This window comes from Dunckerocampus dactyliophorus, chromosome 10 (genome assembly GCF_027744805.1).
Source record: "Dunckerocampus dactyliophorus isolate RoL2022-P2 chromosome 10, RoL_Ddac_1.1, whole genome shotgun sequence".
Taxonomy (NCBI): domain Eukaryota; kingdom Metazoa; phylum Chordata; class Actinopteri; order Syngnathiformes; family Syngnathidae; genus Dunckerocampus; species Dunckerocampus dactyliophorus.
The window spans coordinates 21,069,615-21,096,586 of record NC_072828.1 but is presented as its reverse complement, the minus strand read 5'-3'; the positions used below and the strand labels follow the sequence as shown (position 1 = coordinate 21,096,586).

At 41.7% G+C, this 26,972-nt stretch overlaps 2 protein-coding genes across 2 annotated transcripts in view; both read left to right on the top strand.

The window, feature by feature from the left end:
* Positions 1-3,420: 3,420 nt before the first annotated feature.
* Positions 3,421-6,321, top strand: c10h1orf52 (chromosome 10 C1orf52 homolog). Its single transcript, XM_054790050.1, has 3 exons — positions 3,421-3,873; positions 4,164-4,374; positions 5,554-6,321. Exons 1-3 carry the CDS (start codon positions 3,568-3,570, stop codon positions 5,706-5,708), a joined length of 672 nt encoding a protein of 223 aa, XP_054646025.1. The 5' UTR covers positions 3,421-3,567; the 3' UTR covers positions 5,709-6,321.
* Positions 6,322-12,905: 6,584 nt separating this feature from the next.
* syde2 (synapse defective 1, Rho GTPase, homolog 2 (C. elegans)) overlaps positions 12,906-26,972 on the top strand; it is a 45,697-nt gene continuing 31,630 nt past the window's right edge. The window contains exons 1-4 of the mRNA XM_054789489.1: positions 12,906-13,218; positions 13,540-15,090; positions 21,198-21,484; positions 22,554-22,932. Of these exons, the coding sequence (XP_054645464.1) occupies positions 13,092-13,218; positions 13,540-15,090; positions 21,198-21,484; positions 22,554-22,932 (2,344 nt within the window). The 5' untranslated portion in view covers positions 12,906-13,091. The remainder of the gene's footprint in view (positions 13,219-13,539; positions 15,091-21,197; positions 21,485-22,553; positions 22,933-26,972) is intronic.

Here is a 26,972-nt window from a genome sequence, read left to right as displayed (position 1 = left end):
CCCCAACCTAATTTTCCAAAAATGACAACTATATTCTTTGTTCTGTTTGTTTCTCATAATATTATGATTTTTTTTAAAATAACATCTTTGTTTAATATTTCAACCTTATGATATTAAAATGACTCCTCATAATATTACAATGTTATTCTCATAACATTAAAATTGCAACTTTTTCTTGTTCGATTGCAACTTTTTTCGCTTAATATTTTTACTTTAGTCTTCTAAAATTACTGCTGATTTTTCCATTTTTGCTGTGCTGTCTGCTGTTTTTATTTTTCTTGTTAAATTTTATTTTTAGACTGTGCCGCGGACCAATGAAAAAATAGCCACGTTCCACAAATGGCCCCCGGGCCGCACTTTGGACACCCTTGATCTTGACACAAGCCTGTCTGTTCTCCCATGAACTGTTTCAGGGCCACTGACTCCCCTTCGCCTGTCACCCCGCTATATCAACAGGACCTCAGGTTAAAGGTCACCTCAGTGGCACAAGCCAGAGGCCGAGTTAAGTGCAAATAATTTGACAGGCTGTTTAAAGTCTGTATTTACATGAAAACTCACTCAGTCAAACAAATGGATAAGGGTTTTGAACTGTGTTGAACTATGTAAACAAAAGACTGCAGCATTATTTGATTTTAGCATTAGCATTTAGCATATTAGCATTATTACGAGAGCAATGATAAACATGTTTTGTGGAGTCAGTAATTATGAAGATGTAAAAAGGCCATGAAATGTGTATTTTAGAAAAGAAGTTGCAAATAACTCTTGATTTTTTACCATACTATGATGATATAGATGTAATTATATCGACATAATAGCATTTCTGTCTGGGAAGACTGGATGTACTGCCTGATTATACGCGATTCATTTTTGGAAAATTGAAAATGATATAATATATCAGTGAATACATTTACATATCAGAATGTCTGTAATACAAGATTTATTTTTGGGGAAAATGCCACTGGTAATTTCATCTAAGTGATAAAATAAAGACATTTGGCTAGATTCAATTGAGACATGAAGCGGTGCGGCTTTTCACCTCTATGGGGAATTTGTCACAACATGGTTAGCTTCTTTGGAGACTGAATGAATGAAAGAAGTAAGCCACAGGCTTTCTGTCTACACCCATGAAGGCGTGCATGTAGACCACGAACCTGCCACGCAATCACTGTTGTTTACTTTCACTGCTTGCATTTGAGACCTTTTAGTTGTACAGTGCCCTCTAGAAGTATTGGAACGGTGAGGTCAATCTCTCCTGTTTTTGCTGTAGACTGAAAACATTTGGGTTTGACATCAACGACGAATACGAGACCAGAGAGCAACATTTCAGCTTTTATTTCCAGATGTTTACATCTGGATCGAACGCTCAACTTAGAAGACAGCACCTTTTGTTTGAACCCATCCCATTTTTCACGTGTGCAAAAGTATTACAACATGTGACTGTTAGGTGTGTTTTGCTACCCAGGTGTGCCCTAGCCATCCATCCATCTTCTTCCGCTTAGCCGAGGTCGGGTCGCGAGGGCAGCAGCCTAAGCAGGGAAGCCCAGACTTCTCTCTCCCCAGCTACTTTGTCCTTTGATCCGGATCCGGCGGATCCTGAGGCGTTCCCAGGCCAGTTGAGAAACATAGTCTCTCCAACGTGTCCTGGGTCTTCCCCGAGGCCTCCTCCCGGTCGACTGTCCCCTGAACACCTCCCCAGAGAGGCGTCCAGGAGGCATCCTGACCAGATGCCCAAGCCACCTCATCTGGCTCCTCTCAATGCAGAGGAGCAGCGGCCCTACTCCGAGTTGCTCCCAGATGACAGTGCTTCTCATCCTATCTCTAAGGGAGAGCTCAGCCATGTTCCAAAAAAAGAGCAACTGTCACGTCTATTGTGTCCTGATAGTGCAGTCTCAATTTCCTGCTAACTACTGTATAGTGCTATTGGTACTGTTCATTACAAATGGGCAGCACAGTTTTAATTGCCTCCTCCAACCGGGTAGGAGAAAAGAATAATGGAATGAATCAATTCTAACAATGCAATGCTGACATAGAGAGATGTAAGCTGTAGCCCCCAAGCACGGGAGACAATTTTTTCTTGTAAATGCACTCATACGCTGCAGAGGAACATAACATGAGCAGTGGCTATATGTGGAAGATATATGTGCCCTTGATGCTATTCACTCTGATGGGGGTTTGCAGATCGATCCAAACGTTGATAGTGACCCTTGGGTTGTATAGTTACAAACAACCACAGAGAATAAGTCCATGGACACAGGAGAGCTTTAGGGCCCTAAAGCCAAAGGATATGAATGAAAGCCAATAGTAGTTTTTGCTTTTATTGAGTTATTTGAACCTATTGACTTGATTTTCCTCAAACAATTGTATGTAATAAAAGGGAATAATGGAACAATTTTATTGTTTAGGCAGGGTGGACTTTCAATAGTGCAGACCTGCCAACATGTATGAATTCGTACTCTGCATGCAATTTGACTCATGAAGACGCTTGTAGGCTTCACTGCTTTCCAGGTTCAGTCTGTACAGTACAAATAAATAAATAGATATCAGATATCAGTTTCTCAACAGTATTTCAAGGGGGGGCATGCCAAGAAACAGTTGAAAACCACTGCATGAATATGTGTTGATGTCTTTTTGGCTGCACTGCACTGACATCTAGTGATGAAACAGTGTAGGCGCATCCTGTTTATCCATTGGCTAGCGCTAACGACTAAGTGTAGTATAGTACAGTGTAATAATTATAAAAGGGGCTTAATTTGAAATAGTTCCATTAAAATAAATTTCCCGATGACTTACATTACTCATACACCTGGCAACAGCAAGTTTCTCAGAGAGGCCTATTTGGTTTACACATACTGGCAATTGTCATTCTTGTTTGTATTAACAGTAAAACCCAAGTCAGCATACGAGAAAAGGGTACCTAAATCCATCCATCTTCTATGCCGCTTATCCTGATTAGGGTCGCGGGTACACTGGAGCTGGCTTCGGGTGAGAGGCGGGTACACCCAGGACTGGTCGCCAGCCAATCGCAGGGCACACATACACAAACAACCATTCGCTGTCACATTCAGACCTGTGGACAATTTAGAGTCGCCAATTATCCTAACGGGTATCTAAATAAAACTTCAAATCAATCATGAAAGGTGTGTGATTTTAGTGTTTTGTGCTGCTAAGATCAACACGTTTTACATGCACAAATGCCAGCAACACGCAGTCGTCAATCGATATCTGATAATTATAAAGTATTTTTTTCTATTGAACAGAAAAATGCATGGCTTGCAATATATCAACATATTGATAATCCATCAAAACATGAATGGATGAATGATTCCAGATTCCTTTACTTTGAAAGAGCAGTTGTGATTGCGTTTCAACCCTGGTTTTGTTTCACGGTGTCATCTTTGCGACTTCTTTACGACACATGCTACTTTACGGCCGCATTGGAGGCTCATTCAAAATGGAGTCAAGCTGTAGAAATGTAACTGACTAAATGCATATTTGTTGTACGTCAACCACAATTGTGTGGAGTTGCGTTTAAACGGTTCACTTGGACACCAAAATACGTAACTCTACATGATGACTGACGATAAGAAGACTGGCTCTTTAGGTTTCTTTTCGAGCTACGACGATTTGAGCGACAGCAGCGATTCAGACGAAGAGGCTAAGGACGGCCGGGAAGAGCCGAGAGAGAAGGCGGAGGCAGACGCCGATGGAAGCGAATCCAACTCTTTCCAGCAAGGGAGCAAACCAGCTGCTGGTGGAAGTCTTCTACCAAAGCCAGAGGAGTTGTTCAAGTCGGTGTCTAAACCAACTTTTCTCTACAATCCTCTGAATAAGGAGATCGACTGGGATAGCCTGACAGTAAAGGCTCCCGAAGAGGTAACAACAGTAATTAATCCCGCCCTTTCATTGTTAGACAAACGTGTAACAGTGACGCTAGGTGACAGTTATGACGACGGACTGAGTTGTTACGCATATCTTCTTGAAACCTCAGCTAACAAAAACATGGGCTAAATGTCATTTGGATCCAGTACAAGTTCATTATTTTTTGTTTTTGTGCTTTCAGGGATGATTTGTATTTATTTTAAAGCATACATTAATTTGCCAGCTAAATACGTTCCTCCAGGGCCTCCTGGTTTCATTCTGCCTTCTGCTGCTGCTGTTTTCAGGCTCCTAAGGAGTTTAAGCCATGGGTCACAAATGCAGTGCCGCCTCCCCAAAGTTATGCAGCAGAGCCTGAGAAGAAGAAGGGGCCTCCTCCAGGCATGGACATGGCTATAAAGTGGTCCAATGTGTATGAGGACAATGGTGAAGATGCACCAAAGGCTTACACAGGCAAAGCCCAGTTCCTCCCTCCCGAGGAGCAACCTATTGACTCAGGTAAGTGCAGCTTAAATATGCATATGAAGAACATGTCTAAACTGGGTAATTCAAGTGTATCCACTGCATTCCATCATACTATTTAAAAGTGCACAGTAGGGGTATAAGTAAACTTATATACTGTGAAACAAAGTAACATTCCTCCTCATCAACCTCTGAACTGGTCAAAAAGTGAAAAAAAATAGCTTACAAAAACACTTGTATGTCTTGGAAAAATATACACAATTACATGGGCAAAGTGCATTTCAGAGCACATGACTTGCACAAAATACAGAAGGTCAAAAATATGATTTAAAAAGCACAAACTGAAACTGCCAACTACGTGCATAAAAGTAAATATCAATGCTGTAAAAAATAAATATTGGCACAAAATTTGACATTTCATTTGTGTCTATGTCAATAGCAATAGATTGTGTGCGGATATCAATACAGTACTGCAAATAAAAAAAAGCACTAGTTGGTGCACTAGTCCAGCAGCAGAATCAGAACCTCCTCAGATTGCAACAAGCTGTTGACAGAAGGAGAAGAGAGAGAAGAAGGAGAGACAGAGCTGATGGTGGAGCTGAGGAATGAAGATACACGAGCCTTCCAGCACTTCATGAGGATGCCACCAGCCCGCATGCGCAGAACGCCGCTCTATCAACGCTCGCGTCACCGCTAAACCAACGTTCGCTACCATTAAAGCAACGCCGGCTTCAGCGGTGCACCACTAAGACAGCGCCTGTGTTTTCTATTTTTTTCCCATTTTGTGCGCGGTTACGAGCGGTGATTAATTTTTTTCAGGAACGCTACAGCAAAGTTCAGGTGGTGTGACCGGGGCTTTACATTTGAATTTTACTTCATTTAGCTCTTTTTATGCTTGAAAATGCTTCATTTAGACAAAAAAAGGTAAAAATGTGCTTAAATATGCATGTTTTGACTAGTAATAGCCTGTATTCAACCACGAAACAGCATGATTTATCAATTAGTATATTTTTGTGTGATAGTGACAGTGATAGTGAAGCCATGAAATTTGAAGTGCAAAGTGGCGAGGGATTAGTGTACTCTATGTTTTGCACTTTTATTTTGGTAACTCCGAACGTTTATTTTATCTTGACAGCTGCATGTACATTTATATTGCCTGTTAACATGATTTAAAATAATTTCTAGTCCGCTCAAACCTTCTAATCTGTTGATTAGATGAGGAGTCCAAAGCGTCTCCTGTGTCAGTCAAGAAACGTCGAGTGGAGACCTTTCAACAGAAGGAGAAGAGGAAGAGGGACTTGGGACAAGCCACTTCTGACAAGAATTTCGTAGAAGAGGAGAAAAGGATCCTGAGACAGAAGATTGAGTGAAATCCAAAGTGGCTACAAAATTGAATCACTGTCATATGTGAACATTTTACATCAGGAAAGAGCATTAGCACAACCTACTGAGGTGGGTCGCAGTCCTTAGTAGAAATTGGACACCGTGTTTGTGAGGGTTTTTGTTGGTCTTCACATTTGCTTTTTATGAACAAATTCAAAACTAACATAATTCTGGTCTGTTTGGATCCGTACTATACCGTGTGGAGCTGTAGTTTGTCAGTAGTTTTTATTTGTCGTGTGTTGTACTCTGTTTCTGTCAATTATGTTGTGTTATAGTAACATCCCAGCTCTTGACTGGTGCACTCTGCTTTTTGGCACCAGATGGCGCCTTTATGCTACTCAACAATCCACTGCCTTGGCGTTGTCTTGTATTTCATGCAGTGTTTTCTCTTTAAAAAAAAAAAAAAAGGTAATGACGACCATGGTTTGTCTCATCTTGGATATTTTAGATCAGCAATACTGTCTGTTCACACATATGTGTGGAAGTAATTCAAATTATTGACCTTGCTTTAGGTATAATGCAAAAGAAAACTGGATTTTGTCATCTTAATTTTAAAGTTCTCAATGAATGGCTGATTGTCATTAAACCAGATTTATTTTACAGGCCTAAACTGTCGTCTCATTGGTTGATATTTTTTCTTTTAATGTTCACACCGCCTCTTAAATAAGGTATTAGTGTAATAGTCTGTACTGAATCCAAGTCTGCCCACTTGGTTGCAAATTCCTTCTTTGAATATTATGGGAGCACTGAAGCCTGCGGTTGGCTGGCGACCAGTCCAGGGTGTACCTTGCCTTTCGCCCAAAGTCAGCAGGGATAGGCTCCAGCGTACCCCCTCGACCCGAGTGAAGACAAGCGGCACAGAAGATGGATGGATGGATGGGAGCACTGAAGCAATTCTAATGAATTTTCAAGCAAAGAAAAAAAAGAAGGAACAGTTTGGTGATCACAGGAATTCTTTGAGCCTATCTGTCATCATGGGTAGACATGAAATAGCAGTAAAAATGCTTCTGATAAGATTCCAGCATCCAGGTATGTGCCTGGCCTTGTCTGTAATGTGTACCCGCAGACTGATTGTATCAACCATATTCAGACTGAAATGACCAGAAAGGTCACAGCCATTACCGTTGAAGTACTCATCGCACAGACAACTTATAGCTGGGAAGCATCTCAGCTGTTTATTGGAATTACAGGAAAAACATTCCTACACATCCAATTTTTACATAGAATTGTGTACACCTTGGTTAACCTTAATGATAGAAGAGAATCATTAACAAACCAGTTATCATTTTTTATATACATAAGTTCTCTCCCAACCATTTCTGGGCTATTTTGAGGATTTGGATGATCTGTATTGAAAACACACAATTACACACTACCGGTCAAAAGTTTTAGAACACTCCAACAATTTCTCTGGAGGAAAAACCTACGTTTTTAAGTGTTAAGATGGTCTGTCTCTCTTCCATTGTTAATTCCCTTTTTCTTGCCATTTTTGTAGCAACAAATAACTTTCTCCAGTACAATGCTGTTCAACTTATGTTCACGAGGGTACAGTACCACAGTGTGTTCCGAACACTGCTTTTATGCAGACAGAGGAGGTAGTAAGTATTCTAGAATATGGAAGTATATAGACACACACGATATGGCATCTCAAAATTTGTTTACATTCACTGGCCACAACATCACCAGCAAGGAAGTCAGCTGTGTGCACCACTCCACTGCCAATGACCCTATGCTCCTAAAGAAATCTAATGTGTGCTGAAAATAAAAGCAATTTGAAAATGTCTTAAGATTTGACTGACACTGACAGGGAGGTATTACTTTACCTTTATTATTGGGCCATCTGCAGTAAAGTACTGTACAATTGCACTGCATCGTACTAAAATGTGTATTTTTTTGGTCCCTCTCAATGACAACAACAAAAATATTAAGTTCATTGTTGAAATATGTTTTGTATTTGCTCTCGTTAATTATTTGTATTAATTACCTTCATCTGTCATCTTTTTTTACTATACCTCTCACACAGCAAGATCACTCATGATGACCATGAAGAGACAGTCTTAAAATCTTTTTTTGGGGGGAAAAAAAGACTACAAAACTCCGATCACGCTGCATATTTTAAACCACAGCTCTGGTCTCACATTGGACATGAAATGAAATGCTCAGACAGAAGCGTAATGTAATTTACTGTAATGGTGTGGCACAGAAATCTTGACGGGAGCAGAATGTTTCCAAAATGGAAGTTGAGGTAACGTTTTTCCACATATCCGACAAACATTGCAATCAATGTTGTGGTCAGACTTCCAAGTCCGACTGTAGGGAGAAGATTCCGTTTGCGACTCTTAGGTTTTTCATAATTCAGTAGCTTGGTATGCTGATGTCAGAATACACAAATACATGGAGCATATAAACAAACGCATTACATCATTGCAATTCCTGTTGAAAACCTGCATACCAGCACTGCAATTACAGGCCTAAAAATAGAGCATCCATGCCCATTCCTCAAACCTTTAGTTAATCAATATCTTTTTTCATCCGCTTACCACTACAGTAGTAGAAGTTAGTCTTGGTTGTGGTTTTAAATCTAATCTGACCTTTATGGTGTGTTCTCAGTAGTTCATGAAGTCCTGTACTGTACTCTCTTAATTGAAGGGTGTACCATCTCCAGAGTCTTCTTGACCTGGCTAGACAGCTTTTTGACCATGAAATCATTCTGAGGTCAACCACTTCAGGTCTCACAGGTCTTTGGGTGCTTTTGTTTTGATTGCAGTTTGCTAGTAATGTTGATGGTAATGGTTTCACTTTATTTTAACATGTATATGTGGAATGTATTCCACATAACAGTACATACTTGCATGTTATGGAATGCATCACTTATTACAATTCATAATTCCACATGTACAAAAAGGAGTAGGAAGATTCAAAGCTTACTTCATCCTACCACTGCTCCGTCTCACATCAATTGCTAATACATTTGTTCACTTGCTGTATTCAACATGTACCCTTTAACAATTTTTAAATAACTTTAGAAAATTATAAGGCAGTACAGTGGTGCCTTGAGTAACATCTGATCGCCAGTCAGTCGCAGGGCGCATATGGACAATTAACCTGTCACACTCATATTCATACCTATAGATAATTTAGAGACATCAATTAAGCTAACATGCAAGTTTTTGGAGTGTGGGAGGAAGCTGGAGTACCCGGAGAAAACCAGTTTTCCTGTTTAAAAGTAATGGTTCGAGCACCATTTCAAAAGTACGAATGTGGCACCGGATAAGCACAGGATAAAATGGAAATGATACCCATCCCTCGTACCAATCCTAACTTCATATGTCTTATGTCAAACACGAATGATAACTGACACGTGAACAAGTTTATGTTACAGGCATCTATTTTCATCTTTTCAAATCTGAAATGTCCACAAGCCTCCACAATCACAATAACACACTCCACGTGTAACATAATTTAGCTGTATGTTTTTAATAACATTTTACATATTGTATGCAGGGTCAGAAGCTGTACTGTCAAACCGAGTTTCATCGTTTAGATCTGCTCCATAAAGCACGTTTGCAAGCAATGTAAATTTAACATGGAAAATTTTAAAATGTTCAGACACTTAAATACCTCTGTCAAATTTGATCAGATCAAGTTGTAAGACTTATGGATGAGCTTAAAAACTACAAGAAAATTTAAGTTGTTTCTAGACACAGAATTTTATGTATGACTTCCAATTTTGTTGCAACTTAAAAAAGAAATCATATGTTTACCTTAAACTCAACAGGAAGTCACCCTCCTTTCCCTTTCAAATTATTGTTTTGCCTTTTGCACATACAGTATTTTTGGTGCAGAGCTGTCCCTCCCTACAAACGCTGTGCATAAGGACCCACAATCCATGGGGGGCCCCATTTTGCGCAAGGGGGAAAATGCGCAAAGGATGTTCAGCGCTGCGTGGGGCTTAGAGCACCAAATCAGCCTGAGGCAGGAGAGAAAAATAAAATAAAATTCTGCTTTGGGCCCTAATTTTGCCAGGGGTGACCCTAGGTACAATCCCCTGTAGGGCTTATACGAATCTCTCTCAAATGGTGGGTTCAAGGCAAGGCATTGTAGTTTAATTTATTTTCCTCAAAGAAAAAAAAGTTGAGTATTCTAGGATCTTTTGTTCAAAACCTAACCAACATTTCCACAACTTCAATGTACAGTGTAATATATATCATGAGTAATTTTCAGTGACACATATTTGATGTGACTTGAAGGTTTTATTGTTGTAAAATATGAGTGAATGCCTGCAGCAATAATGCGATTCTCTGGGACATAAAGCTGCAGGCCTCTTGACAAGGCATCACTGACAGCCATCATCCAGCCTAATTTATCCCCTGAGAAAGGCTTGTGTCCAGCACATAAATTTAGTTGTGGTGCACACTTAGAAAAGAGGAAGGCCCATAAAGCAGCCGGGACAGAGGGGACAAGCCAGAGACACAGAGAGTGGGAACAATGGGCAACCATCAGGAGGGGAGACCCAACAGCTGCAAAGCTACTACACACAGTCAGGTGCACACACACACACACACACACACAAATATAGAGTCTGTCCACTTTTCATTTCCTTCTGCTTTCTCATACATCCAGTTTTCTTTTTCTCCGAACAGGCCATCTGAATGGGGGGCAGCTAAGCAGATGTTCTGCCACTGCCTTCACAAAGGCTGCAAGTGACTGTTAGTAGGGGGTGGTGGTGGTTTGGTAGGGGACAGAAAAGACTTTCTCTTTTTTTCAGTCCAGCATGCAGAGCAGCACTCGACTAGTGGATATTTTTGTTCCCCCCTTGTGCAGCATACTGTATGTTCTTTCTGCACGTGTAATGTCACAGATATCTTTGAATAAGACAACTATTCCTGGCATGCAAGACATTTCCAGCATGAAAATTGCACTGTTGGACATTATTTATCACCAAATCAGAGTTTGCACCCTGCAGGGAATGTGTCCTAACTCAAAGGCTTGTGCCCGTCCTCATACATGTATGGTCTCTTTCCTCACTCCTCCTCTCTCCCCCTCAAGGTCCCTCCTTTGCAAAAACACAATAATGCTGCCTGCAGGTTTTGACCTGAAAATAACTGCCCAGACAGGGTCTAGTCAGTCAGTCAGTCGGGGAGGCAAGCCGAGGCGTCGGGGCTCTGCGGCTCTTGCAGTGTAACAACAGATGCTTATCATGTTTTACTGAGGGTAGTGGTGGTAGTTTGGGGGGAGGGAGTTGGGGGCTAAGTATGGGAAGCATAGCTTTGGTGGTAAATGCTCTCATTCATGTGTCCATTAGCAATTTGAAGCAAAAGAGTGCTTTAACAAGTTGCGAATAGCAAGTGTGTGTGTGTGCACTCGTACACTAGCAGCTCTTTTCAGCAGCTCATCCTTCTGCACATTCCAAGTAAAGGCAACAGCAAACAAATGGATTAAGGTTCAAGTGACGAATGTTTCATTCCTTTTCTATGGTTCCTCACCCCTCTTGCTTGCCAGCTTGGTCTGGGTTAGCCAGAAGGTCAAAGAAGAGGGGATTACTCAAGGTACACTTCAGATAAAAGTGTCAGTCCAATAACCGCCAACAGTCCATCATGTGGCAGGCTGTGCATGCCGCGTGGGTTTTTAAGAGGAGGGGAGAAAACATCTTCATTTGTGCCATAATGAAGATGAACCTATAAAAAACACATTCCTCAAACCCTGCTCTTTTGTGTAATGTGAATGTAGATGATTTTTTTGTACATTCTACAGCATTCTAGCACATTTTCCCCTGAGATGAGAGTTGTTTTCCCTTCTGTTTGCTAAAATGCCTTAACACCCACTCGTGAAAGTGGACAACTGACTTTAATTCACATTTCACAGACAAATATGTGCTGAATTTCAGTAAAGAAGCTTGTGCTACAGGAGCTGTAGTTCCCACTCCCGACACGCGCAGTAAAACACATCCAGTGGATATACCGATTTGCGGATTTGTTATCAAAAAATCTTTTTTTTTTTAATTTGTGGAAAAACCTGCTCATTCACGCATTTCTCTCCTGTTTTTTGGGGGATTACCCATGTCATTCACCCTAAATCAGTAATAAGTTATAAATATGCGATAATAAAGCATAAAATTAAAAAAAACATCACTTATACTCTATCAAATAAATAAAAAAGAACACCTGCATCATCCCACACTGCTAGTCGGGAGGACCCAGTGGCCTTTGGAGCAGCAGTGTCGTCGCATACCACTGTTAGCCGCTTTAGAGGGAGCCCAGGCAAAACGCCTGACCGTGACTCTGATTCCATATTATATAGTATTTTTAAGCGTTTGTCAAAGTAAGACTCATATTCCTGTACTGCAGCAAGCCACTGAGGTGCATAGTCTTACATGGGTCCATATTTACAAATCCAGGGGATGGGGGGCTAGATTGTGTTTTGGTGTGATGATTCTTCCAAAAGCTAAAATACGAATATAAGGCATTGATAAGATTCATTCGAAGACGCTGTAGATGATATGTAGTATTCTACACTGGTCACTAGGTGTCAATAATGTCCGGTGAGACAAATAAATGGCAGACTTCATCTCTGGAACAAGAGGATTTTATTGCAAGTTTGAATTATCTCACCACTGAACTGTTGAGATCACTTCCTGTCCGCCCACTACTCAACACACATGAGAATGAGTTATATTTATGTCTTAAATGGCCTATTTACTCATACTTTGTCAACTAAATTAGATAATATGAATGCAAAGTTGGCTATAGGGGTGTTATTTCATGTCTCGAGAGCTCTAATAATAAAAGCATATTTAGAAGGTACTAAATAGATTTTCTATGCTCTATCTGCGTTCATTATTCAGGTACGGTAAGCAATGAAATAGCAGGGATATACTGAAAGGGGTAGTTATATACTAATAGCAGTACTGCATAGGGTTCTAAAGAGAGGAAGACTTTGCCTCAACATATTGCAGTTAATGGTGAGGTCCTCATAAACCATTTTTCTCAGTTTTCTCTCTATCTCAGTGCTGAGATGATTTATCTGGAGCTCAGTTGGACGTTTGGCAAAGTTGTGAATATTTTATCTGCGCTGCGAACAAGCAGAAAGGTGATGTGAGGCGCAATAGAGGGAGGGAGGGTGTGCGTGTGCATGCAGGCAGAAAGAGAGAGAGAGAGAAAAAAAGAGGAAGGTGGTGGGGAGAGGAAGAGAGGCGAGGGGGAGTAAATGCAGGCTGCAGAGAGTGTGTCGCCAGTGCGGAGGTGACAGCGGAGAATGGAGACGAGGCCGTCCGCCCGGCGAGTTGTGACCGCGGCGAACAAGGACAACCTACCCGCCTCATTCCCTCTGGAGCCAGCGTGCTGAAAGGAACCGAGGGACAAGGGAAAGGAATGGCTGATCCTCTACGGAGGACTTTACTAGCGAAACTCCGAGGGAAGAAATCCAAGAAAGGAGAGACGCTCGGCGCTGGATTGGACTCCACTGCTGCTGCTGTGGCGGCGAATGTGGGCCGAGAAGGTAAAGAAAAAGTTTTGGAAATGGAGCGAGACTTCACCGAGGGTTGCCCGCTAGTGTCGCTATCAGGGCTGGATTACATGGCAGAAAGAATGAGTACGTATGAGAATTGTGTTGACGGGCCAGTGGTACAAACCGAAGGTTGTGACTTGGAGTTAGCCGGCTCATGTCGTCCGGAGCCCGGCAGCGGGGGCAGGGTTCGGGTTAATGGGCCGCTCCTGGGGGGCTCACTTCAAAGAGAGGTGCAGTTTGGGGGGTATATGATTAGGGAAGCTGATACGAGTCACTGGGAGCCTGCTTCTGATGTCAGAATCACCATTTCAGGTTCAGGAGGTGTGTCGTTTGGAGAAACCCAGAAGAAACACGTCGTCTCGGTTCCGTGGCAGTGCAGCGTTGGGGATTCAATCGGGTTCGGGGACAATTCAAGCCATATTTATTCCTTTGAACGAACTGGGTTTTGTACTACAGCAGACAGGGAGCCCATTGTTAGAGGACATTCCCAACGTGTGTCAAGGACTGTAGTTACTGTAAATATACACAACACAAACAAGACTTTTGACAACCAGCAAAGCTTGGACACATCAGTGATCTGTGGTAACACAGAAGAAAACCTTTTCAGAACAATTGAGAGTTTTGACCCCACATACTCCGGTGACTTCAGATGCCCTCTGCAGAGCCCTGCCTTCTTCCCTACTGAGCTAGAAATATGTGATATTAACATGGCATCCATGTGCGCCACAAAAGGACCACTCAGGTGTCCGTTAGACAGTGAGGATGATGATTATTATGATAATGAAATTCTACCTTTTTATGAAGCTGTCAGAGCAAAAAGTGAGGGTGATAGTAATGTTGTGCAGCTGCCCCACATAGGTCAGGATGAAGGACAGGCTGATGAGAGTCCCAGTGCCCAGGAAACAGACAGGCTTAAGAACCAGCTGAAAGAGGCTTATTACCTCCTGATTAATGCTATGAATGATATCAGTCTGGATGTCCAGCAGGTTAGCGGAAATTTAACTGAGCATCAAACCACCTCCTCCTCTAGTAGCCACTCTAGGGATAGCTTGTGCTCAAGGTTGTCTGGCAAAATCATGGACAGCGACTCATGGTCCTCTGGGGGTGACCCCAGCCCTCAGCAGGTGTCTGACACTGACTCCCTCCTACTGTGCCTAAGTGGCAACCTTGAGTCAGACCTCAAAAGCACACTGAAAAGTAAGAGCATGATGAACCTGTCTGTTGCTAAGCCAAACCCCACTTTAGTGCGCTCTGCTAGCGACGGAGCCATCAGGTATCCAGGTGGACCTCTGCTGCGCACAAATCCTCTTAGAACCAGTCCAGTCATTTGTGACGATGAAGTTATTCCAGAGCTAAAATCAGTTAAAAAGAGTGAAGATGCCGAAGTTAAAACAGCGGGTGACTCTTCAAACCCTCAGATGGTCTACAATGCTATCGGCAGTGAGGAACGTTTTCAAGAAACTGCTGGTGAGGAAGACCAAAGTGAGCACCTTGCTGAAAGCAGTGGTTCAGTCAATAGCCTCACTGGTTCTTCTGACAGCAACACAGAGGCACCAGCAAGTCCAGATCACGACGACAAGCGGCAGTCGACAGGGGTCCGAGTACAGGGGGCCAACTCAGTCAACAAGGGACATGGTGTTACGGTCAATAAGATGCAAGAGTGGATGCACAAAGGCCGCCTGTTGTCATCAGAAATGAAGCAACGCATAGAGGGCTCATCCTTGGTCCGCGGGGGGAGCCAAAATCAAGAGCGACCCTCTCTGCAGGTGACCCAGGGGGCGTTGTGTAAGCCAGGGATCCAAACATCCAGCAGAGTGGTAAAATCTGTCAAGTCCCCTGCAAGCAAGATACCATGGCATCCAGGTAGGAAGGGTGCACAGAGTGGCCTCAACTCCTGTGGATCTTCTAAATCAACGAACTGTCTATGATTACTGTCATCATCCTCCACTCATAGTAAAGTCCGTCTGGTGGCACTTCTCTTTTGGATGCAAAGCAAAGGGACGAGACACCTCAGACCTCTTTGCTTTCTTTTAAGATCCTCTAACCGGTGGCGGGTTCTCTTCTTCACACTAATTTAGACGCATTTTAACACTAAATTAATAGCACATCAATTTGTAGATGGGATCACTCACAGTATAGTCTAACAACTAACTCATTCAGTTTTTCTGGTGTTGGTGGTAGGATTTGTGTGTGGATGACATTTGATTATGTTTAAATGCATTACAGTGAAAACATCTGGATCATGAAACCAGCTGCACTAACAGAATGTTGACATGTCTTTGAACATCTCTTTGTTCAGACGTTGCGCACTAAAAAGAAATGTACACAGGGATGTAGCGGTGAAGCAAAGTAGCTCTCAGTTGTAACCAGATGGCAAAATGAAGCCACAATGTTAATTTAGTTTTTCAAACTTTGTATTATATGTCATTTGATGTTCTTCTACAGGTGTCTGACCAATACGGGCTGAATCGATTGTAGTCTAAATGTTCCTTATTTTCCTAATCACTTCCGTCATATCCCTCTCGATTATTTTTGAAAATTAGTGTTTTTTGTCCAAAGCCATGTACGGTATGACATAGAACCTAGGTTCCCAAAGTGGGCTACGTTTGTTTTAGGGTGTAAGTGAAAATTTTTTTTAAACAGAATGACGACACTAGCGCCCAATGCGGAGAGTTACACAGTGCGCTTGAATGCTTCATCTTGTGAACAGAGAGAGTGTAGCGCAGAAGAATGGAGACGCAGCACAAAGTGGTTCATTGTTCTGTGTGCGTTATATGAACAAAGAAGTACTTTTGATGATTATCTTGTACATAAACTCATTCAATAACAAAGATGTAGTTATATGTTTTTATAAACCTGAACGCCCGATCCTAATAATGTATTGATGCGCCTTTTACGTTTTTCTGCGCCACCTGTATGTCTGAAGGGACTGTGAAAAGTCCACTGTCAATGCCAGCATTTGATTTTTACGCATCTATCGCTAGGTAATCCTTAATCTAGCTGCATTTTATCCAGCATCCACACTGAATAAATCAGCGAGTTCAGAGCCTTTTTGAGAGTGTTGCATTGACATTTTACACAATGTCATGAATAAGACTATAAACTATCACCTGATACTGATCATGTTTTTGCTTTGTTTGAGCATATGTGTTTGGTGCTGAGCATGTGAGCTACTGCAGCAGTGTTTTCCAGAGCAAATAGTTGCGCTGCCATGTGTGCAGGCTGTTGTTGACTGTCACAGTGCTGTGCTGCTAGAAATAGAGTGTGATCTGTGGCTTCTCAGAGGAAGGCTTCTGTGTTCAACGTTATCCCAGCGTACTTCCAGCTTCACTTCTGTCATTCCATCTAAAACTAAAGACAGAACCTCTTTGGATTTTTTGCCAAAGTCTGACTCGTATCGATTCCCCACTGAGTTTTTCAACAGCTGTGTCCAGGGGAATCCAAATCAGCACAGGAGCCAGTGCACTAACTCTGGTTGTGTTTGAGGATAAGGGGGTTGGGCTGTCATGTTGCCATCCTCCCCAGTCATTAGCTCGGGGCAGCTCCATGGTAACTTGCATTTAAAAGACATTGGATAGAATATTTGGGATGCCGTTCCTGCTGTTTAACTTGTTTGCGCTGTGTCACTATGTTCCCATGAATGGACAGTGCTTGCTTGCTCCGAGGATTCTAAATAATAATGCTGTGAGAATGCAAGTGTAATATAAACCTATTGCCTAGTCATGTCAGAATTTGGTTTGGTGTGACAGGCCAAACCCATACTAGACCATTTTTTTTTCTCACAAGCACACGCGACTAATGCTGGAGGCTCAATAATATGTCTGTCTGAAGTGTTTGTATGTGGACATATTTATCAAGGAAGGCAGCTGAAGAGACAGGCTGCTTGATGGAGGAGAAGCCTCAGGGAACGGGAATAATTCCAACACGGTTTAGGAGCAGAAAGAGTCACATGATAGGGCCGATCCTAGCTGCTACTAAGGTAATTTGATGTGACATATTATCAGTAAAAATGTAAGGTGAGCGCCTTCTACATAATAGGAACATTTTGGTTATCAAGCCAATGCACTCAGGAGGAAGTTGTACACACATTGACTGGGCTGCCAAGACACCTCAGCGGGATGCGAGTGTTGGCATGTGATGTGACCCTGGACGATCTCAGCCCCGTGCTGATGTAAAAAGAAAAAAATCTACGCAGAGGATCCTCATTACCATATGAATGAGCATCAACAGGAATGCATGGAACAGAGCAAAAGATTCCTTTGGAAGGGGCGCCCGAATCTCTGTATACATGACAAAGTGCTGTCTGTGTGGACAGTAGAAGTAGTGAGTGTAGGTTTTGCTCTTATCAAAAGAAGAGCCTCTGTGAAGAAAAGCTAAAGGGAAAGCCCATGGGAAAGTGGATCAAGTGTTCGTAAGGAGAACATGATTCACATACAAGATGTAGATTGGGAATATACTTGGAGTAAGGTTAACTGACGGGTTTATAACAGTACAGCCAGGAAATAAGCTTTTTCTGTTTTCAGCTCTGTAGCCAAACCGTAACACCAGTTCTCATCTGTACGCCATCTCTTCTTGCATCTTCCTCCCACACACACATATGCAACCTTGTGTTATTGTGAAAGGGCTGTAGCCATTTGTTACTATTTAGAAGGCCTCACCGCATCATCTACCCAGCACTGTGTCACCGGGAAGCAAGGTGTGCATATTTGGCATGAAAATGTTTAACCGTTTGGCTCTTCATTGTCTAGGTAGGTCAGTGGTCTGTTGCTTAATAAAGACAAAATATTTGAACTTTACTTTTTAAATTGTAACATTTCTTCAAATAGTTTGTTTTGTCCAGAAAGGCAACAGCACGTCATTATAACGTTTTGAAGTGCTACAGCTTTGAATTTGGATCTCTGTGTGGAGTCTTTTAGTTGCCAAAAATGCACTATGGCTTTAATTCTGGAAATATGTTTTAAAAGTTTGTGCTCAAATGTCATTCTGAACAGATTGGTAGATTCAGATTTTAGATTTCTACTTCTGGCCTCTGCACTTCTCTGACATACCTTTTAACCAATAGCAGCAAAAATGACGTAAACTGTTTGTCATAAAGCCAAACTAGTGGCTTGTTATTGCTTTGGAAAGGTGTTTGGCTCGGGAAGGAGTGTGGCGGTGGTAGGAGACGCTGTTAAGGCTGTAAATCTGGAGCTGTGGTCTGGAATGCTCTTCGTGTCAGCACATGTTTCTTTTCCCAGTTATGAAAGACCCCTCAAAGAAGATGGCACGCTGGCATGTTGACAACAACTCCATGCAGAGGCACCCTCTCTTCCTATAGGCTTGTGGAGCAGCTCGTGCATTGGTAGTGTCTTAAATTGTAATTCTACTTTTCATGATTATGATTAAACATAAACTACAATTGCACTTGTAGATTACAGACATCCACCATTTTCAAACAATCCTAATTCAGATCAGCAACAAATCGTATATCTTTGTAGATATTCATTTCCTGCTTATACCAGAACTTTGAACCGTACCACATTCTTTTACAAAGTGTAATGAGAATCCCTGAAACAAGTCTTTTTTGAGAAAAAAACATACAAAAACATAACCTCTGTGGGAAATGGAGAATTACAAACCATATACTGTTGAGTTTTAGGGTCTGTGGAGACAGCGTCAACACATTTCAAATGTCACCAGTAAATCCATGTTACATGACATGTTTTTTTTTAATGCTTTGTTTAGCTACTGACCTTCTGAGTGTGACCCTGTTCAAGGCTACTAGGTATGTTGCCTTCAGGAAAACCTGCACAGCATATTGAACATAGAAGAAAATCTGAATCCATTTATGTCTGAGAAGCTTTGTTTTCTGCCAATGATCTTTGCTTTTTCACCTTTCAAGACAAAACTCACCTTAAAACTAGCCTGTATTCTTAAAGAGACTGTATTCAACAACTTCTTAAGCTGTCTAGAGGTTGCCAACTTCCGAACGTGCTATAGCCCTCCCTTGAGTATGTAAGCTACACCCAACGTAACGTAATCACAGTATGACTGTAAATTGTTGATCGACGATCTGAAACTGCTTTTGTGTGTGTAGACGCTCTATGCAAATCTACGTGAACACCAGCCAGCCATGAGTGACCAATCATCTTATTCAAGACGAACAACAATTGACGCCAATTTGTTTAAAGTTTAATTCGTAATTGTGAAAATAGACATTTTTGGCACAACCTGTTCATTTAAACTACTGGTAACATATGCTAGCTTATATTTTTTTGTTTTTTTGTAAAATTGTAATCTTGAGCCATCTGTAAACATCCATCCATCCATTTTCTATGCCGCTTATCCTCCACTAAGGTCACGGGTATGCTGGAGCCTATCCCAGCTAACTGGGATAGGGGTACACCCTGTACTGGTTGCCAGCCAATCGCAGGGCACATATAGACAAACAACTATGCACACTCACATTGATACCTATGAATTTAGAGTCGCAAATTAACCTAACATGCATGTTTCTAGAATGTGGGAGAAAACCCACGCACGCACGCACGCACGCATGGGGAGAACATGCAAACGCCACACGGTGGAGATTGGAACCCAGGTCTTCCAAGAAGACACAAGGAATCGTGTCCATGTTAAAATCAATTTCATTCCACAGTCGTTTATATCATAGATCTCAGATTACTTAAGTGGTAAGAAGTTTGCTGACGGTAGTGAACTGACGTGTTGTGCCTTCATGGAACTTCATTTCAACTTTATAACAGATGTTTTCCAACCACACCATTCTAGAAACTACCTTATTTGCTCTTTATACCAGCAGGAATGCTGAAATGGAGCAGGCCATCGTTTGGTACGCCAACATCCTCCCTGCTCCTCTGTTATACAACACAATAAGTGATGCTTAAGGGAGCTTTTATGTTTGTTGTGGTTTTCATGGTGACAGTTGTGATAGATAATAGTCATGCACATCCAAATTGTGTGGAATAGAAGGGACTCTAGATTTAAAGAACATGTAAGGCAAATTATTAAAATGGTGGTAAGCATAGACGTTAGAAACTTTGTTGAAGCTCATCCAGCCACTGTTTTGTAGGTCATTGAAATGCTGTTCAGAAAAGAAAAGGCAGAGGGAAGTACATTTCTTTTTATGCACCTTTCAGCACAAAAAGCTCCGCAAAATATGAAATGCATCGTTATAGAATCCGAACTTGTGGTTTTTCCTTGGGTAGACTCATTAACTCTCACCCATTCATTGCGCAATAATATCGCATTTACAGGCTGCTTTGTATAAAATTTCTTCACGTGAAATTTAGCATTCAGTTGAATTTGTTGGATGTGTGGATGCAAATGCATTTTGATGACGGTTAGTGAGGTTGTCTTTTAAGCATGGAAAGGGGGCTTGCCTGAGAGTCGAGGAAGAGAGCAGTTTTTTAAAAAAGTTTCTGGTACAAGTTAGAGCACATCTCTCACCCTGTAAGACACGCATGTAAACAACTTATTTTTCTCTCATTGCAGCTCGTCTTCTGAAAAACTACCAAAAAAAAAAGTCAGAAGATTTTTGACACATAAAAAACATAAACACAGGTCTCTGACAGCCCCTGGCAGCGTGATCTGGCAATAAAACAATATGACAAAAATAGTCAAATAATAAAATATAGATCGTTTCGCAGGCATGTCCAAGCCATATGTGGATTTTGAGGTTTGCGAAAAGACTGTAAAGAGATACAGGAGACACAATCAAAAAAGATGTTGTATCTATGGCATTAATATTTACTATAAGCACTCCTCTGGTTTCTTGATTCAGATGTTTCCTTCAACTTGACAGGGCATGAATTAGATTGAATTCCTTTTGAGCTTAAATACAGTCGACGTTTGATGAATGCACCTCAATTATTCTGTTAATGATTATAATCACGGTTAATATGTTTTGAATGTCTTTTGGCTTTGGCTTTGGTGATGGTAACCAACTCATATTATCTAACCTTTTCCTTTAGCTGTCATTGAGAATGTCCAAACTCAAGGGGCTGCCAAGGCCGTTGAGCTTTCAACATGGCGACCACACCTCCACACCATCACGGTTGCCAAGAAGCGCAACTGGCTGCAGCAGAGCTCCCTTGGAAAGAACCATTGCACTAAGGAAGAGCTGCAAGGCAAGCTAGAAGCTGAGGAGGAGGCCTGCCAGTGTTCCACACAGCTACCTCCTCCTCCCAGTCCCTCCCCAGAGCAGCTGAGAGGTTCAGGGGGAGCATCATCACGCCCAGACCACCTGCACCTACCCAAGGTTAACCTCAAGGTTTTTCTTATACTAGAACTGTATACATTGGATAGTTGGCGGATTGTGCAGGTCATTAGCAAAGATAGTTTTTCTTTATTTCCTACCTAGAGGGACTACACCCCTAACATCGATGTGTGGAGTTTAAATGCTTGCGTGGATTTTCTTTGGGTACTCCAGCTTCCTCCCACATTCAAAGACATTCCAAATTACATGCATTTTTGGTCAAGTGAAGACTCTAAATTGTCCCCAGTAGGGGTGCTCCAACAGATCGGCCACCGATCAGTATCAGCCGATTTCCGTGAAAAAGTATGGTATCGGCATATGTCAATACTTTCTTTTAAACATTGATCCCCTTTGCCGATCAGCTCCGACCCCATTGCTGCAGCCAGCCTATAGCGACCATCTCCCATCTGAAGGCACCTGATCCTCTACATTTCACCAGTGATTTTGAAAAAGTCAGTAAAATATGTTTTGGTCTAAATTTTATGGTTCCCCTGCGGTCCAGTCCAGCAGTCGCCAACATGGTGCCCGCGGGCACCAGGGAGCCCCCCACGACCACGAGGCGCCTGCAGGCCTGCTTTTCATTCAGGTGTAAAGATGAGCGTGAATGTTTGTTTTTTTCCAGCCCAAAGTAAGCTGGGTTAGGCTTCAGCTCACCCTTGACCCTGAACAAGATATCCATCTATCCATTTTCAACAACGCTTGTCCTCACTAGGGTCGTGGGTATGCTGGAGCCTATTCCAACTGTCTTTGGTCGAGAGGCGGGGTACACCCTGGACTGGTCGCCAGCCAGTCGCAAGTCACATATGCACAAACAACTTTTCACTCATCTTCACACCAAGACAATTTAGAGTCTCCAATTAACCTAGCATGCATATTTTTGGAATGTGGGAGGAAAGCGAGTACCCGGAGAGAACCCTTGCAGAACATGCAAACTCCACACAGAGATGTTCCAACGGAGATACAAACCCTGAACAGGATAAGTGGTAGTTGGTTTGCAAGTCTATATCAGTGTGTTTTTAATCACAATTTCAGCCCTGATTTTTTTTTTTTTTTGGCTTCCCTCTGGATGTAGGTGAGCGTCACTCAGCCCAAGGCATCGCCTCACCCAAGGAGTGTGGACCCAGCAGAGGAGAATGATGCCGATGATGAGGGCGAAATCTGGTACAACCCAATCCCTGAGGATGACGAACTTGAGGTGTCCAACAGACCCTCCGTCCGGCTGCTCATTCCCCATCGAGCTGAGCCCCAGAGGAGACCCAGCAAGGGACGAGATGCGGCTCACAGTGGGAGAACCCTAGAGGCCAGCGGCCCGGAGTCTCATGAGGAAAGTAGTTCAGCAGATGGGAGTCAGGGGAATGCTGCACATTCCACAGAGGCAGTGCATCTGCACAGACAGATGCTCGCGTGCAAACCACAGGAGGAGGGAGGACATTCTACCAGCAGATCTCTAGGTAAGTAAAAAAGGCACACCCATCTTGGCATTGTTATGGTCCTATTTTTTTGCCTTATTTGTGACGTTCAGTGTTTTACCTTCTTTTTGTTCCACCATCATCAAGAGCTCATTTCATCTCTGGGTCATTGTCTCTCTGCCTTTTGCTGTTATGCTCAATTTTCTTTTATGTAATTTCTTTCAGGACTAAAGGCAGAAAATAAAAAAAACATAGTTAATGTACAAATCTATTGATAACATTTTTATGCAATATCAATTGTCAAATATGTAGCACAAATACCTACCAACAAAAGTCATTATCTTTACATATATTGTGTTTATTAATATTAATATTATATTATTTGTATTTATGATTATTTTTATGTTTGATGGAACTAGATGAGGTTATATCAAGTATGTGTCCCTTATTTGTTAAACTGCAGGGAGGCGAAAGTATAGCAACAAAGACAAATTTATGACTTTATGCTGCTAAATTGACATGTGGTTAGCAGCTCTGTGCATAAGAATTGGGAAAAAATAATTCAAGCTAATAAAAAAAAAAAATCATTTTAAGAAATGAATGCAATAGTATGCAAATATACACACAATGTAGTCAACTATTGCAGCATCATGGGGAGTGCAGAATACTACAACTGTTCAAAAAGTAATCAGTTTATTCAGTTTTGTTGTTGGAAATTGTTCTGGTCTAAATATTGATGACAGCCAGCACACGCCTCTCTGTCTCTTAAAAAACTCAGCTTGTATTTTTGCTTTCTTAACTTCCGACTTTTTGATCTCTCTGATGTGGCAACGTGGTAGTTTGAAGCAATTGGTACGTCTTGAGCGGAGACTATAATTACGATATTTGACAACACTTTTTTACGGCAAGGAGCCATTTACTTGTCGAGCTTTGACAAATTTTGTTTTTCCTAAAACATTGTACAGTAAGAATTGCAACTCACAAATAAAAATGGAAGAGTTTAGTCCTAGATTGCCCTCTAATTCCTGACTATGTCTGCATCTTGTGTGGCTCAGCAACTTTCTGTGTAAGATTAGGACTTAACAACAAGTCCCAAAAGAGTTTTCAAGTTCAAGTCGAAGCACTAATCATGACAGACACAACCAATTGAAATTAGGCTGAAATTCCTGCACATTTTGATTGGTGTCAGATAGGCTAGATGAAATCTGCTAGTATAATTTGGGCCTTTTCATCCTGCTTAAGTAGATCAGTGGAGGCTGCAGTAGCATGCTCAGCACTTCTGTCAGATAACTATTCTTCTTTTAAACGCCTGTGAAAAAAACTTTTAATGTTCACTTTTAGCTTTGACCTACTTGTGATCTGATCTATTTTCTCATTTCCAATGTGCAATAGGTTATATTGTGGATGAATTCTGTTGAACTGAGCTGAGTCCTCATGAGTATGGCTGTCATCCTGTGGGTAACTTGTGCATTTATGGTGGCTGTGAAAAGAGGGAGCTGCCGTGACTTTGCAGTTGATTCCTGTTGCCACTGTGCTATTTAGCAGTGTTAACAACAGTATGCTGGACATGGATGAAGCTTTTTTAATTTGCTAAAATGGATAAAGTTTTTATGTGTATGGTTAAACAGCAATGCCCTCTTCCTTCTTCATGTCCTGCGTGAGACTTTTGACTTAGGGCTATGGCAGTTTGTGGGGAACTTGCTGTGACGTCTGTTCTGAAGAGCGTGTGGGTGAGTAGTAGGAGCTAGGAGTGATGGTACATTGACGTGAGGAATTTCACTGACGCAGATTTTTAAAATAATTTTCGGATAATAAGAAGCACTTTTGGCTGTATCAGTGAGGACCTTTCTCCAACTCTCATGTCTTTCGATGACGTACACGTTGGAAAAACGCAACCTGAAAGTTCAGTGTGAGCATACATATCGGATATATATCCACATACGAAAGAGGCCTGGATTACATTTGAAAAAAGCGCAATTCCACGGATACAGGTCGCATGTGAGCAAAAAAATTGGAACCTGCAATGTAAATGTAGTCATGATTCACTGCAGCTCAGTGAAGCGGCTCACGTCAATGTCCCATGACACCTCACCCACACGCTTCTAGGAACAGGCGTCTCAGCAAAATCCCCACAAACTGCCATAACCTTCTTAATCTGCTACGCAAAATAACTTTGTTGAGAAAATGTTGACTGTGGTTGCACAAAATCCTTGAAGTTGACACAAATGCACCAGGACTGAGACCACGAATTGGGGCCATGTCGCACCACATCGTATTTTGTGTCACTTCCCGGCCATGTTGTGTTCACATTACACACAAAATAAGTGGTATTTTTTTGGTAACGTGAACGACTACTCGGATTCTAAGTTTGGATTTTAACAAAAAATATGAATTGGGCATCATATCCTGCAGCGTGAATGTTTGTTCTCCTTGTAAAGATGACTGGAAGAACTTTAATATTGATTACACGACAGTAGTCAGCGATATCGCTTGGTTAAGAAACACTACATGCTTGCTCACCAACTGCTTGTCCTCCTGGCTCTTATCCAAAATTGTATTTTGAGTACTCTTCCTCTGCGTGTGTTTAGGTTTAAATGGGGCTTATTGTATGTATATAATGAGCTGCCATTGATTTTGAAGAACTCAACTGTGTTGTGTGTATTGTCTACAAAGAAACTCAAATGGTGTTGTGTATCCATGTATTTCAAAGGCTTGTGTTTTCTGCCTCCTATGATATCCGTTTTGAAGACATCTGTGTCGTAGTTAAATCCACCAGTATCCAGGTTTATTTCACAGTCACACCGGTTGAATTTTTGGCTAAAAAGTTACTGAATCGATTTAAACTTACTGAATCGTTTCGGATCGCATCGCTCTAACTGAACCAGTACCGTCTTTGAATCGTATCGGCAACCACAAACATTGATATGAATGGAATCATTATTACAACGAATTGTTACACCCCTAAAATGATTTTTGCTATACGACAACCTTTTCTTAGACATCTGTGATGCTTGTTGTGGTATTGCTTCGTCTCGTGCTTTGTCACGTTCTAATTGGCTTTAGAGTCAGTTTTTTCAAAAGGAGGTTGTATACAGTATTTAATTACTGTGACAGCCTTAGCAGTGGTTACACCATTAATTGTGTCGATTCTAGTCAATTTCCTAATAAAGCACTGTTGATTTAAAATGTCCTCAGAAAAGTAGTTCCCTCACCACTGCTTTACAAATGCACCCGATGGCACTTTGTGAATAGGTGCCTTTGACCCAGGCACAGACAATGTCATTGACTCCCAAAGCGGGAGCACAGCCACAGTGTTGCCCTTTACTCTTTTTAGCCCATCGTTTCTGTGTCTTTCATTTTCAGATTATTTATAATTATCAGTGTGTAAGACTTCACTTTCTTCGCATTGGCAAAGATTTGACAGGGTCGTTTTTGTTTGAGCACAAATAAGTTGTCTGATGAATTAATGAAGTAGTGCAGATGTAGATGACTCTTGATGTCCATAGTTTTCCTCTGTTCGGCTGGCTGGTTCTTTTCCCCCTCACCGGATGCACTCCAGACTCCTCGTGTGCTGGCCATTGACTGACTTTTTGTCCATTTGAAAGCTCTGTTATATAGAGAATAATGATTGATGGACTCTGGGGGTTGTAAGCTTGTGGTGTTCCCAATCTCTTGTTCTCTTTGGTGGCAGGTTGTACAATCTGACACAGCCAGCGCTCGGAATGGGATCAGAGCTTTTTTCTGGGGGTTGTTTTTCTCGCACTGGCTGCTGCGTTTGAGAATGAGCCCATACTGCTAAAGTTACACTCAAGCTTGAGTCTGAGTTGAAATGAAGAATCCAATCTTGGCTGACCACTGCACGGTTTGGCAGAGAGGAAGTCAACAAGACAGTGGAGCAACATTGTGAGAACAACACTCTAAATCCAGAGTAGATTCCATAGCCTGGTGCTAAATGTGAATTTTAGGTCACATAGTTTTCTCTTAGGCATACAAACCGCTCAGTTCTCTAGTAATCTGATTTAAAAATGTAATTAAAGTTACATGCATAGACATGAATCCATCAATTTTAGCAGCTTTGTGTC

Excerpts from the sequence above, each read along its gene's own strand:
- c10h1orf52 (XM_054790050.1), top strand. The coding sequence starts at position 3,568 with ATGATGACTGACGATAAGAAGACTGGCTCTTTAGGTTTCTTTTCGAGC. Across the intron at positions 3,874-4,163 it reads CAGTAAAGGCTCCCGAAGAG|GCTCCTAAGGAGTTTAAGCC; the intron begins GTAACAACAGTA and ends TGCTGTTTTCAG. Across the intron at positions 4,375-5,553 it reads GGAGCAACCTATTGACTCAG|ATGAGGAGTCCAAAGCGTCT; the intron begins GTAAGTGCAGCT and ends TCTGTTGATTAG.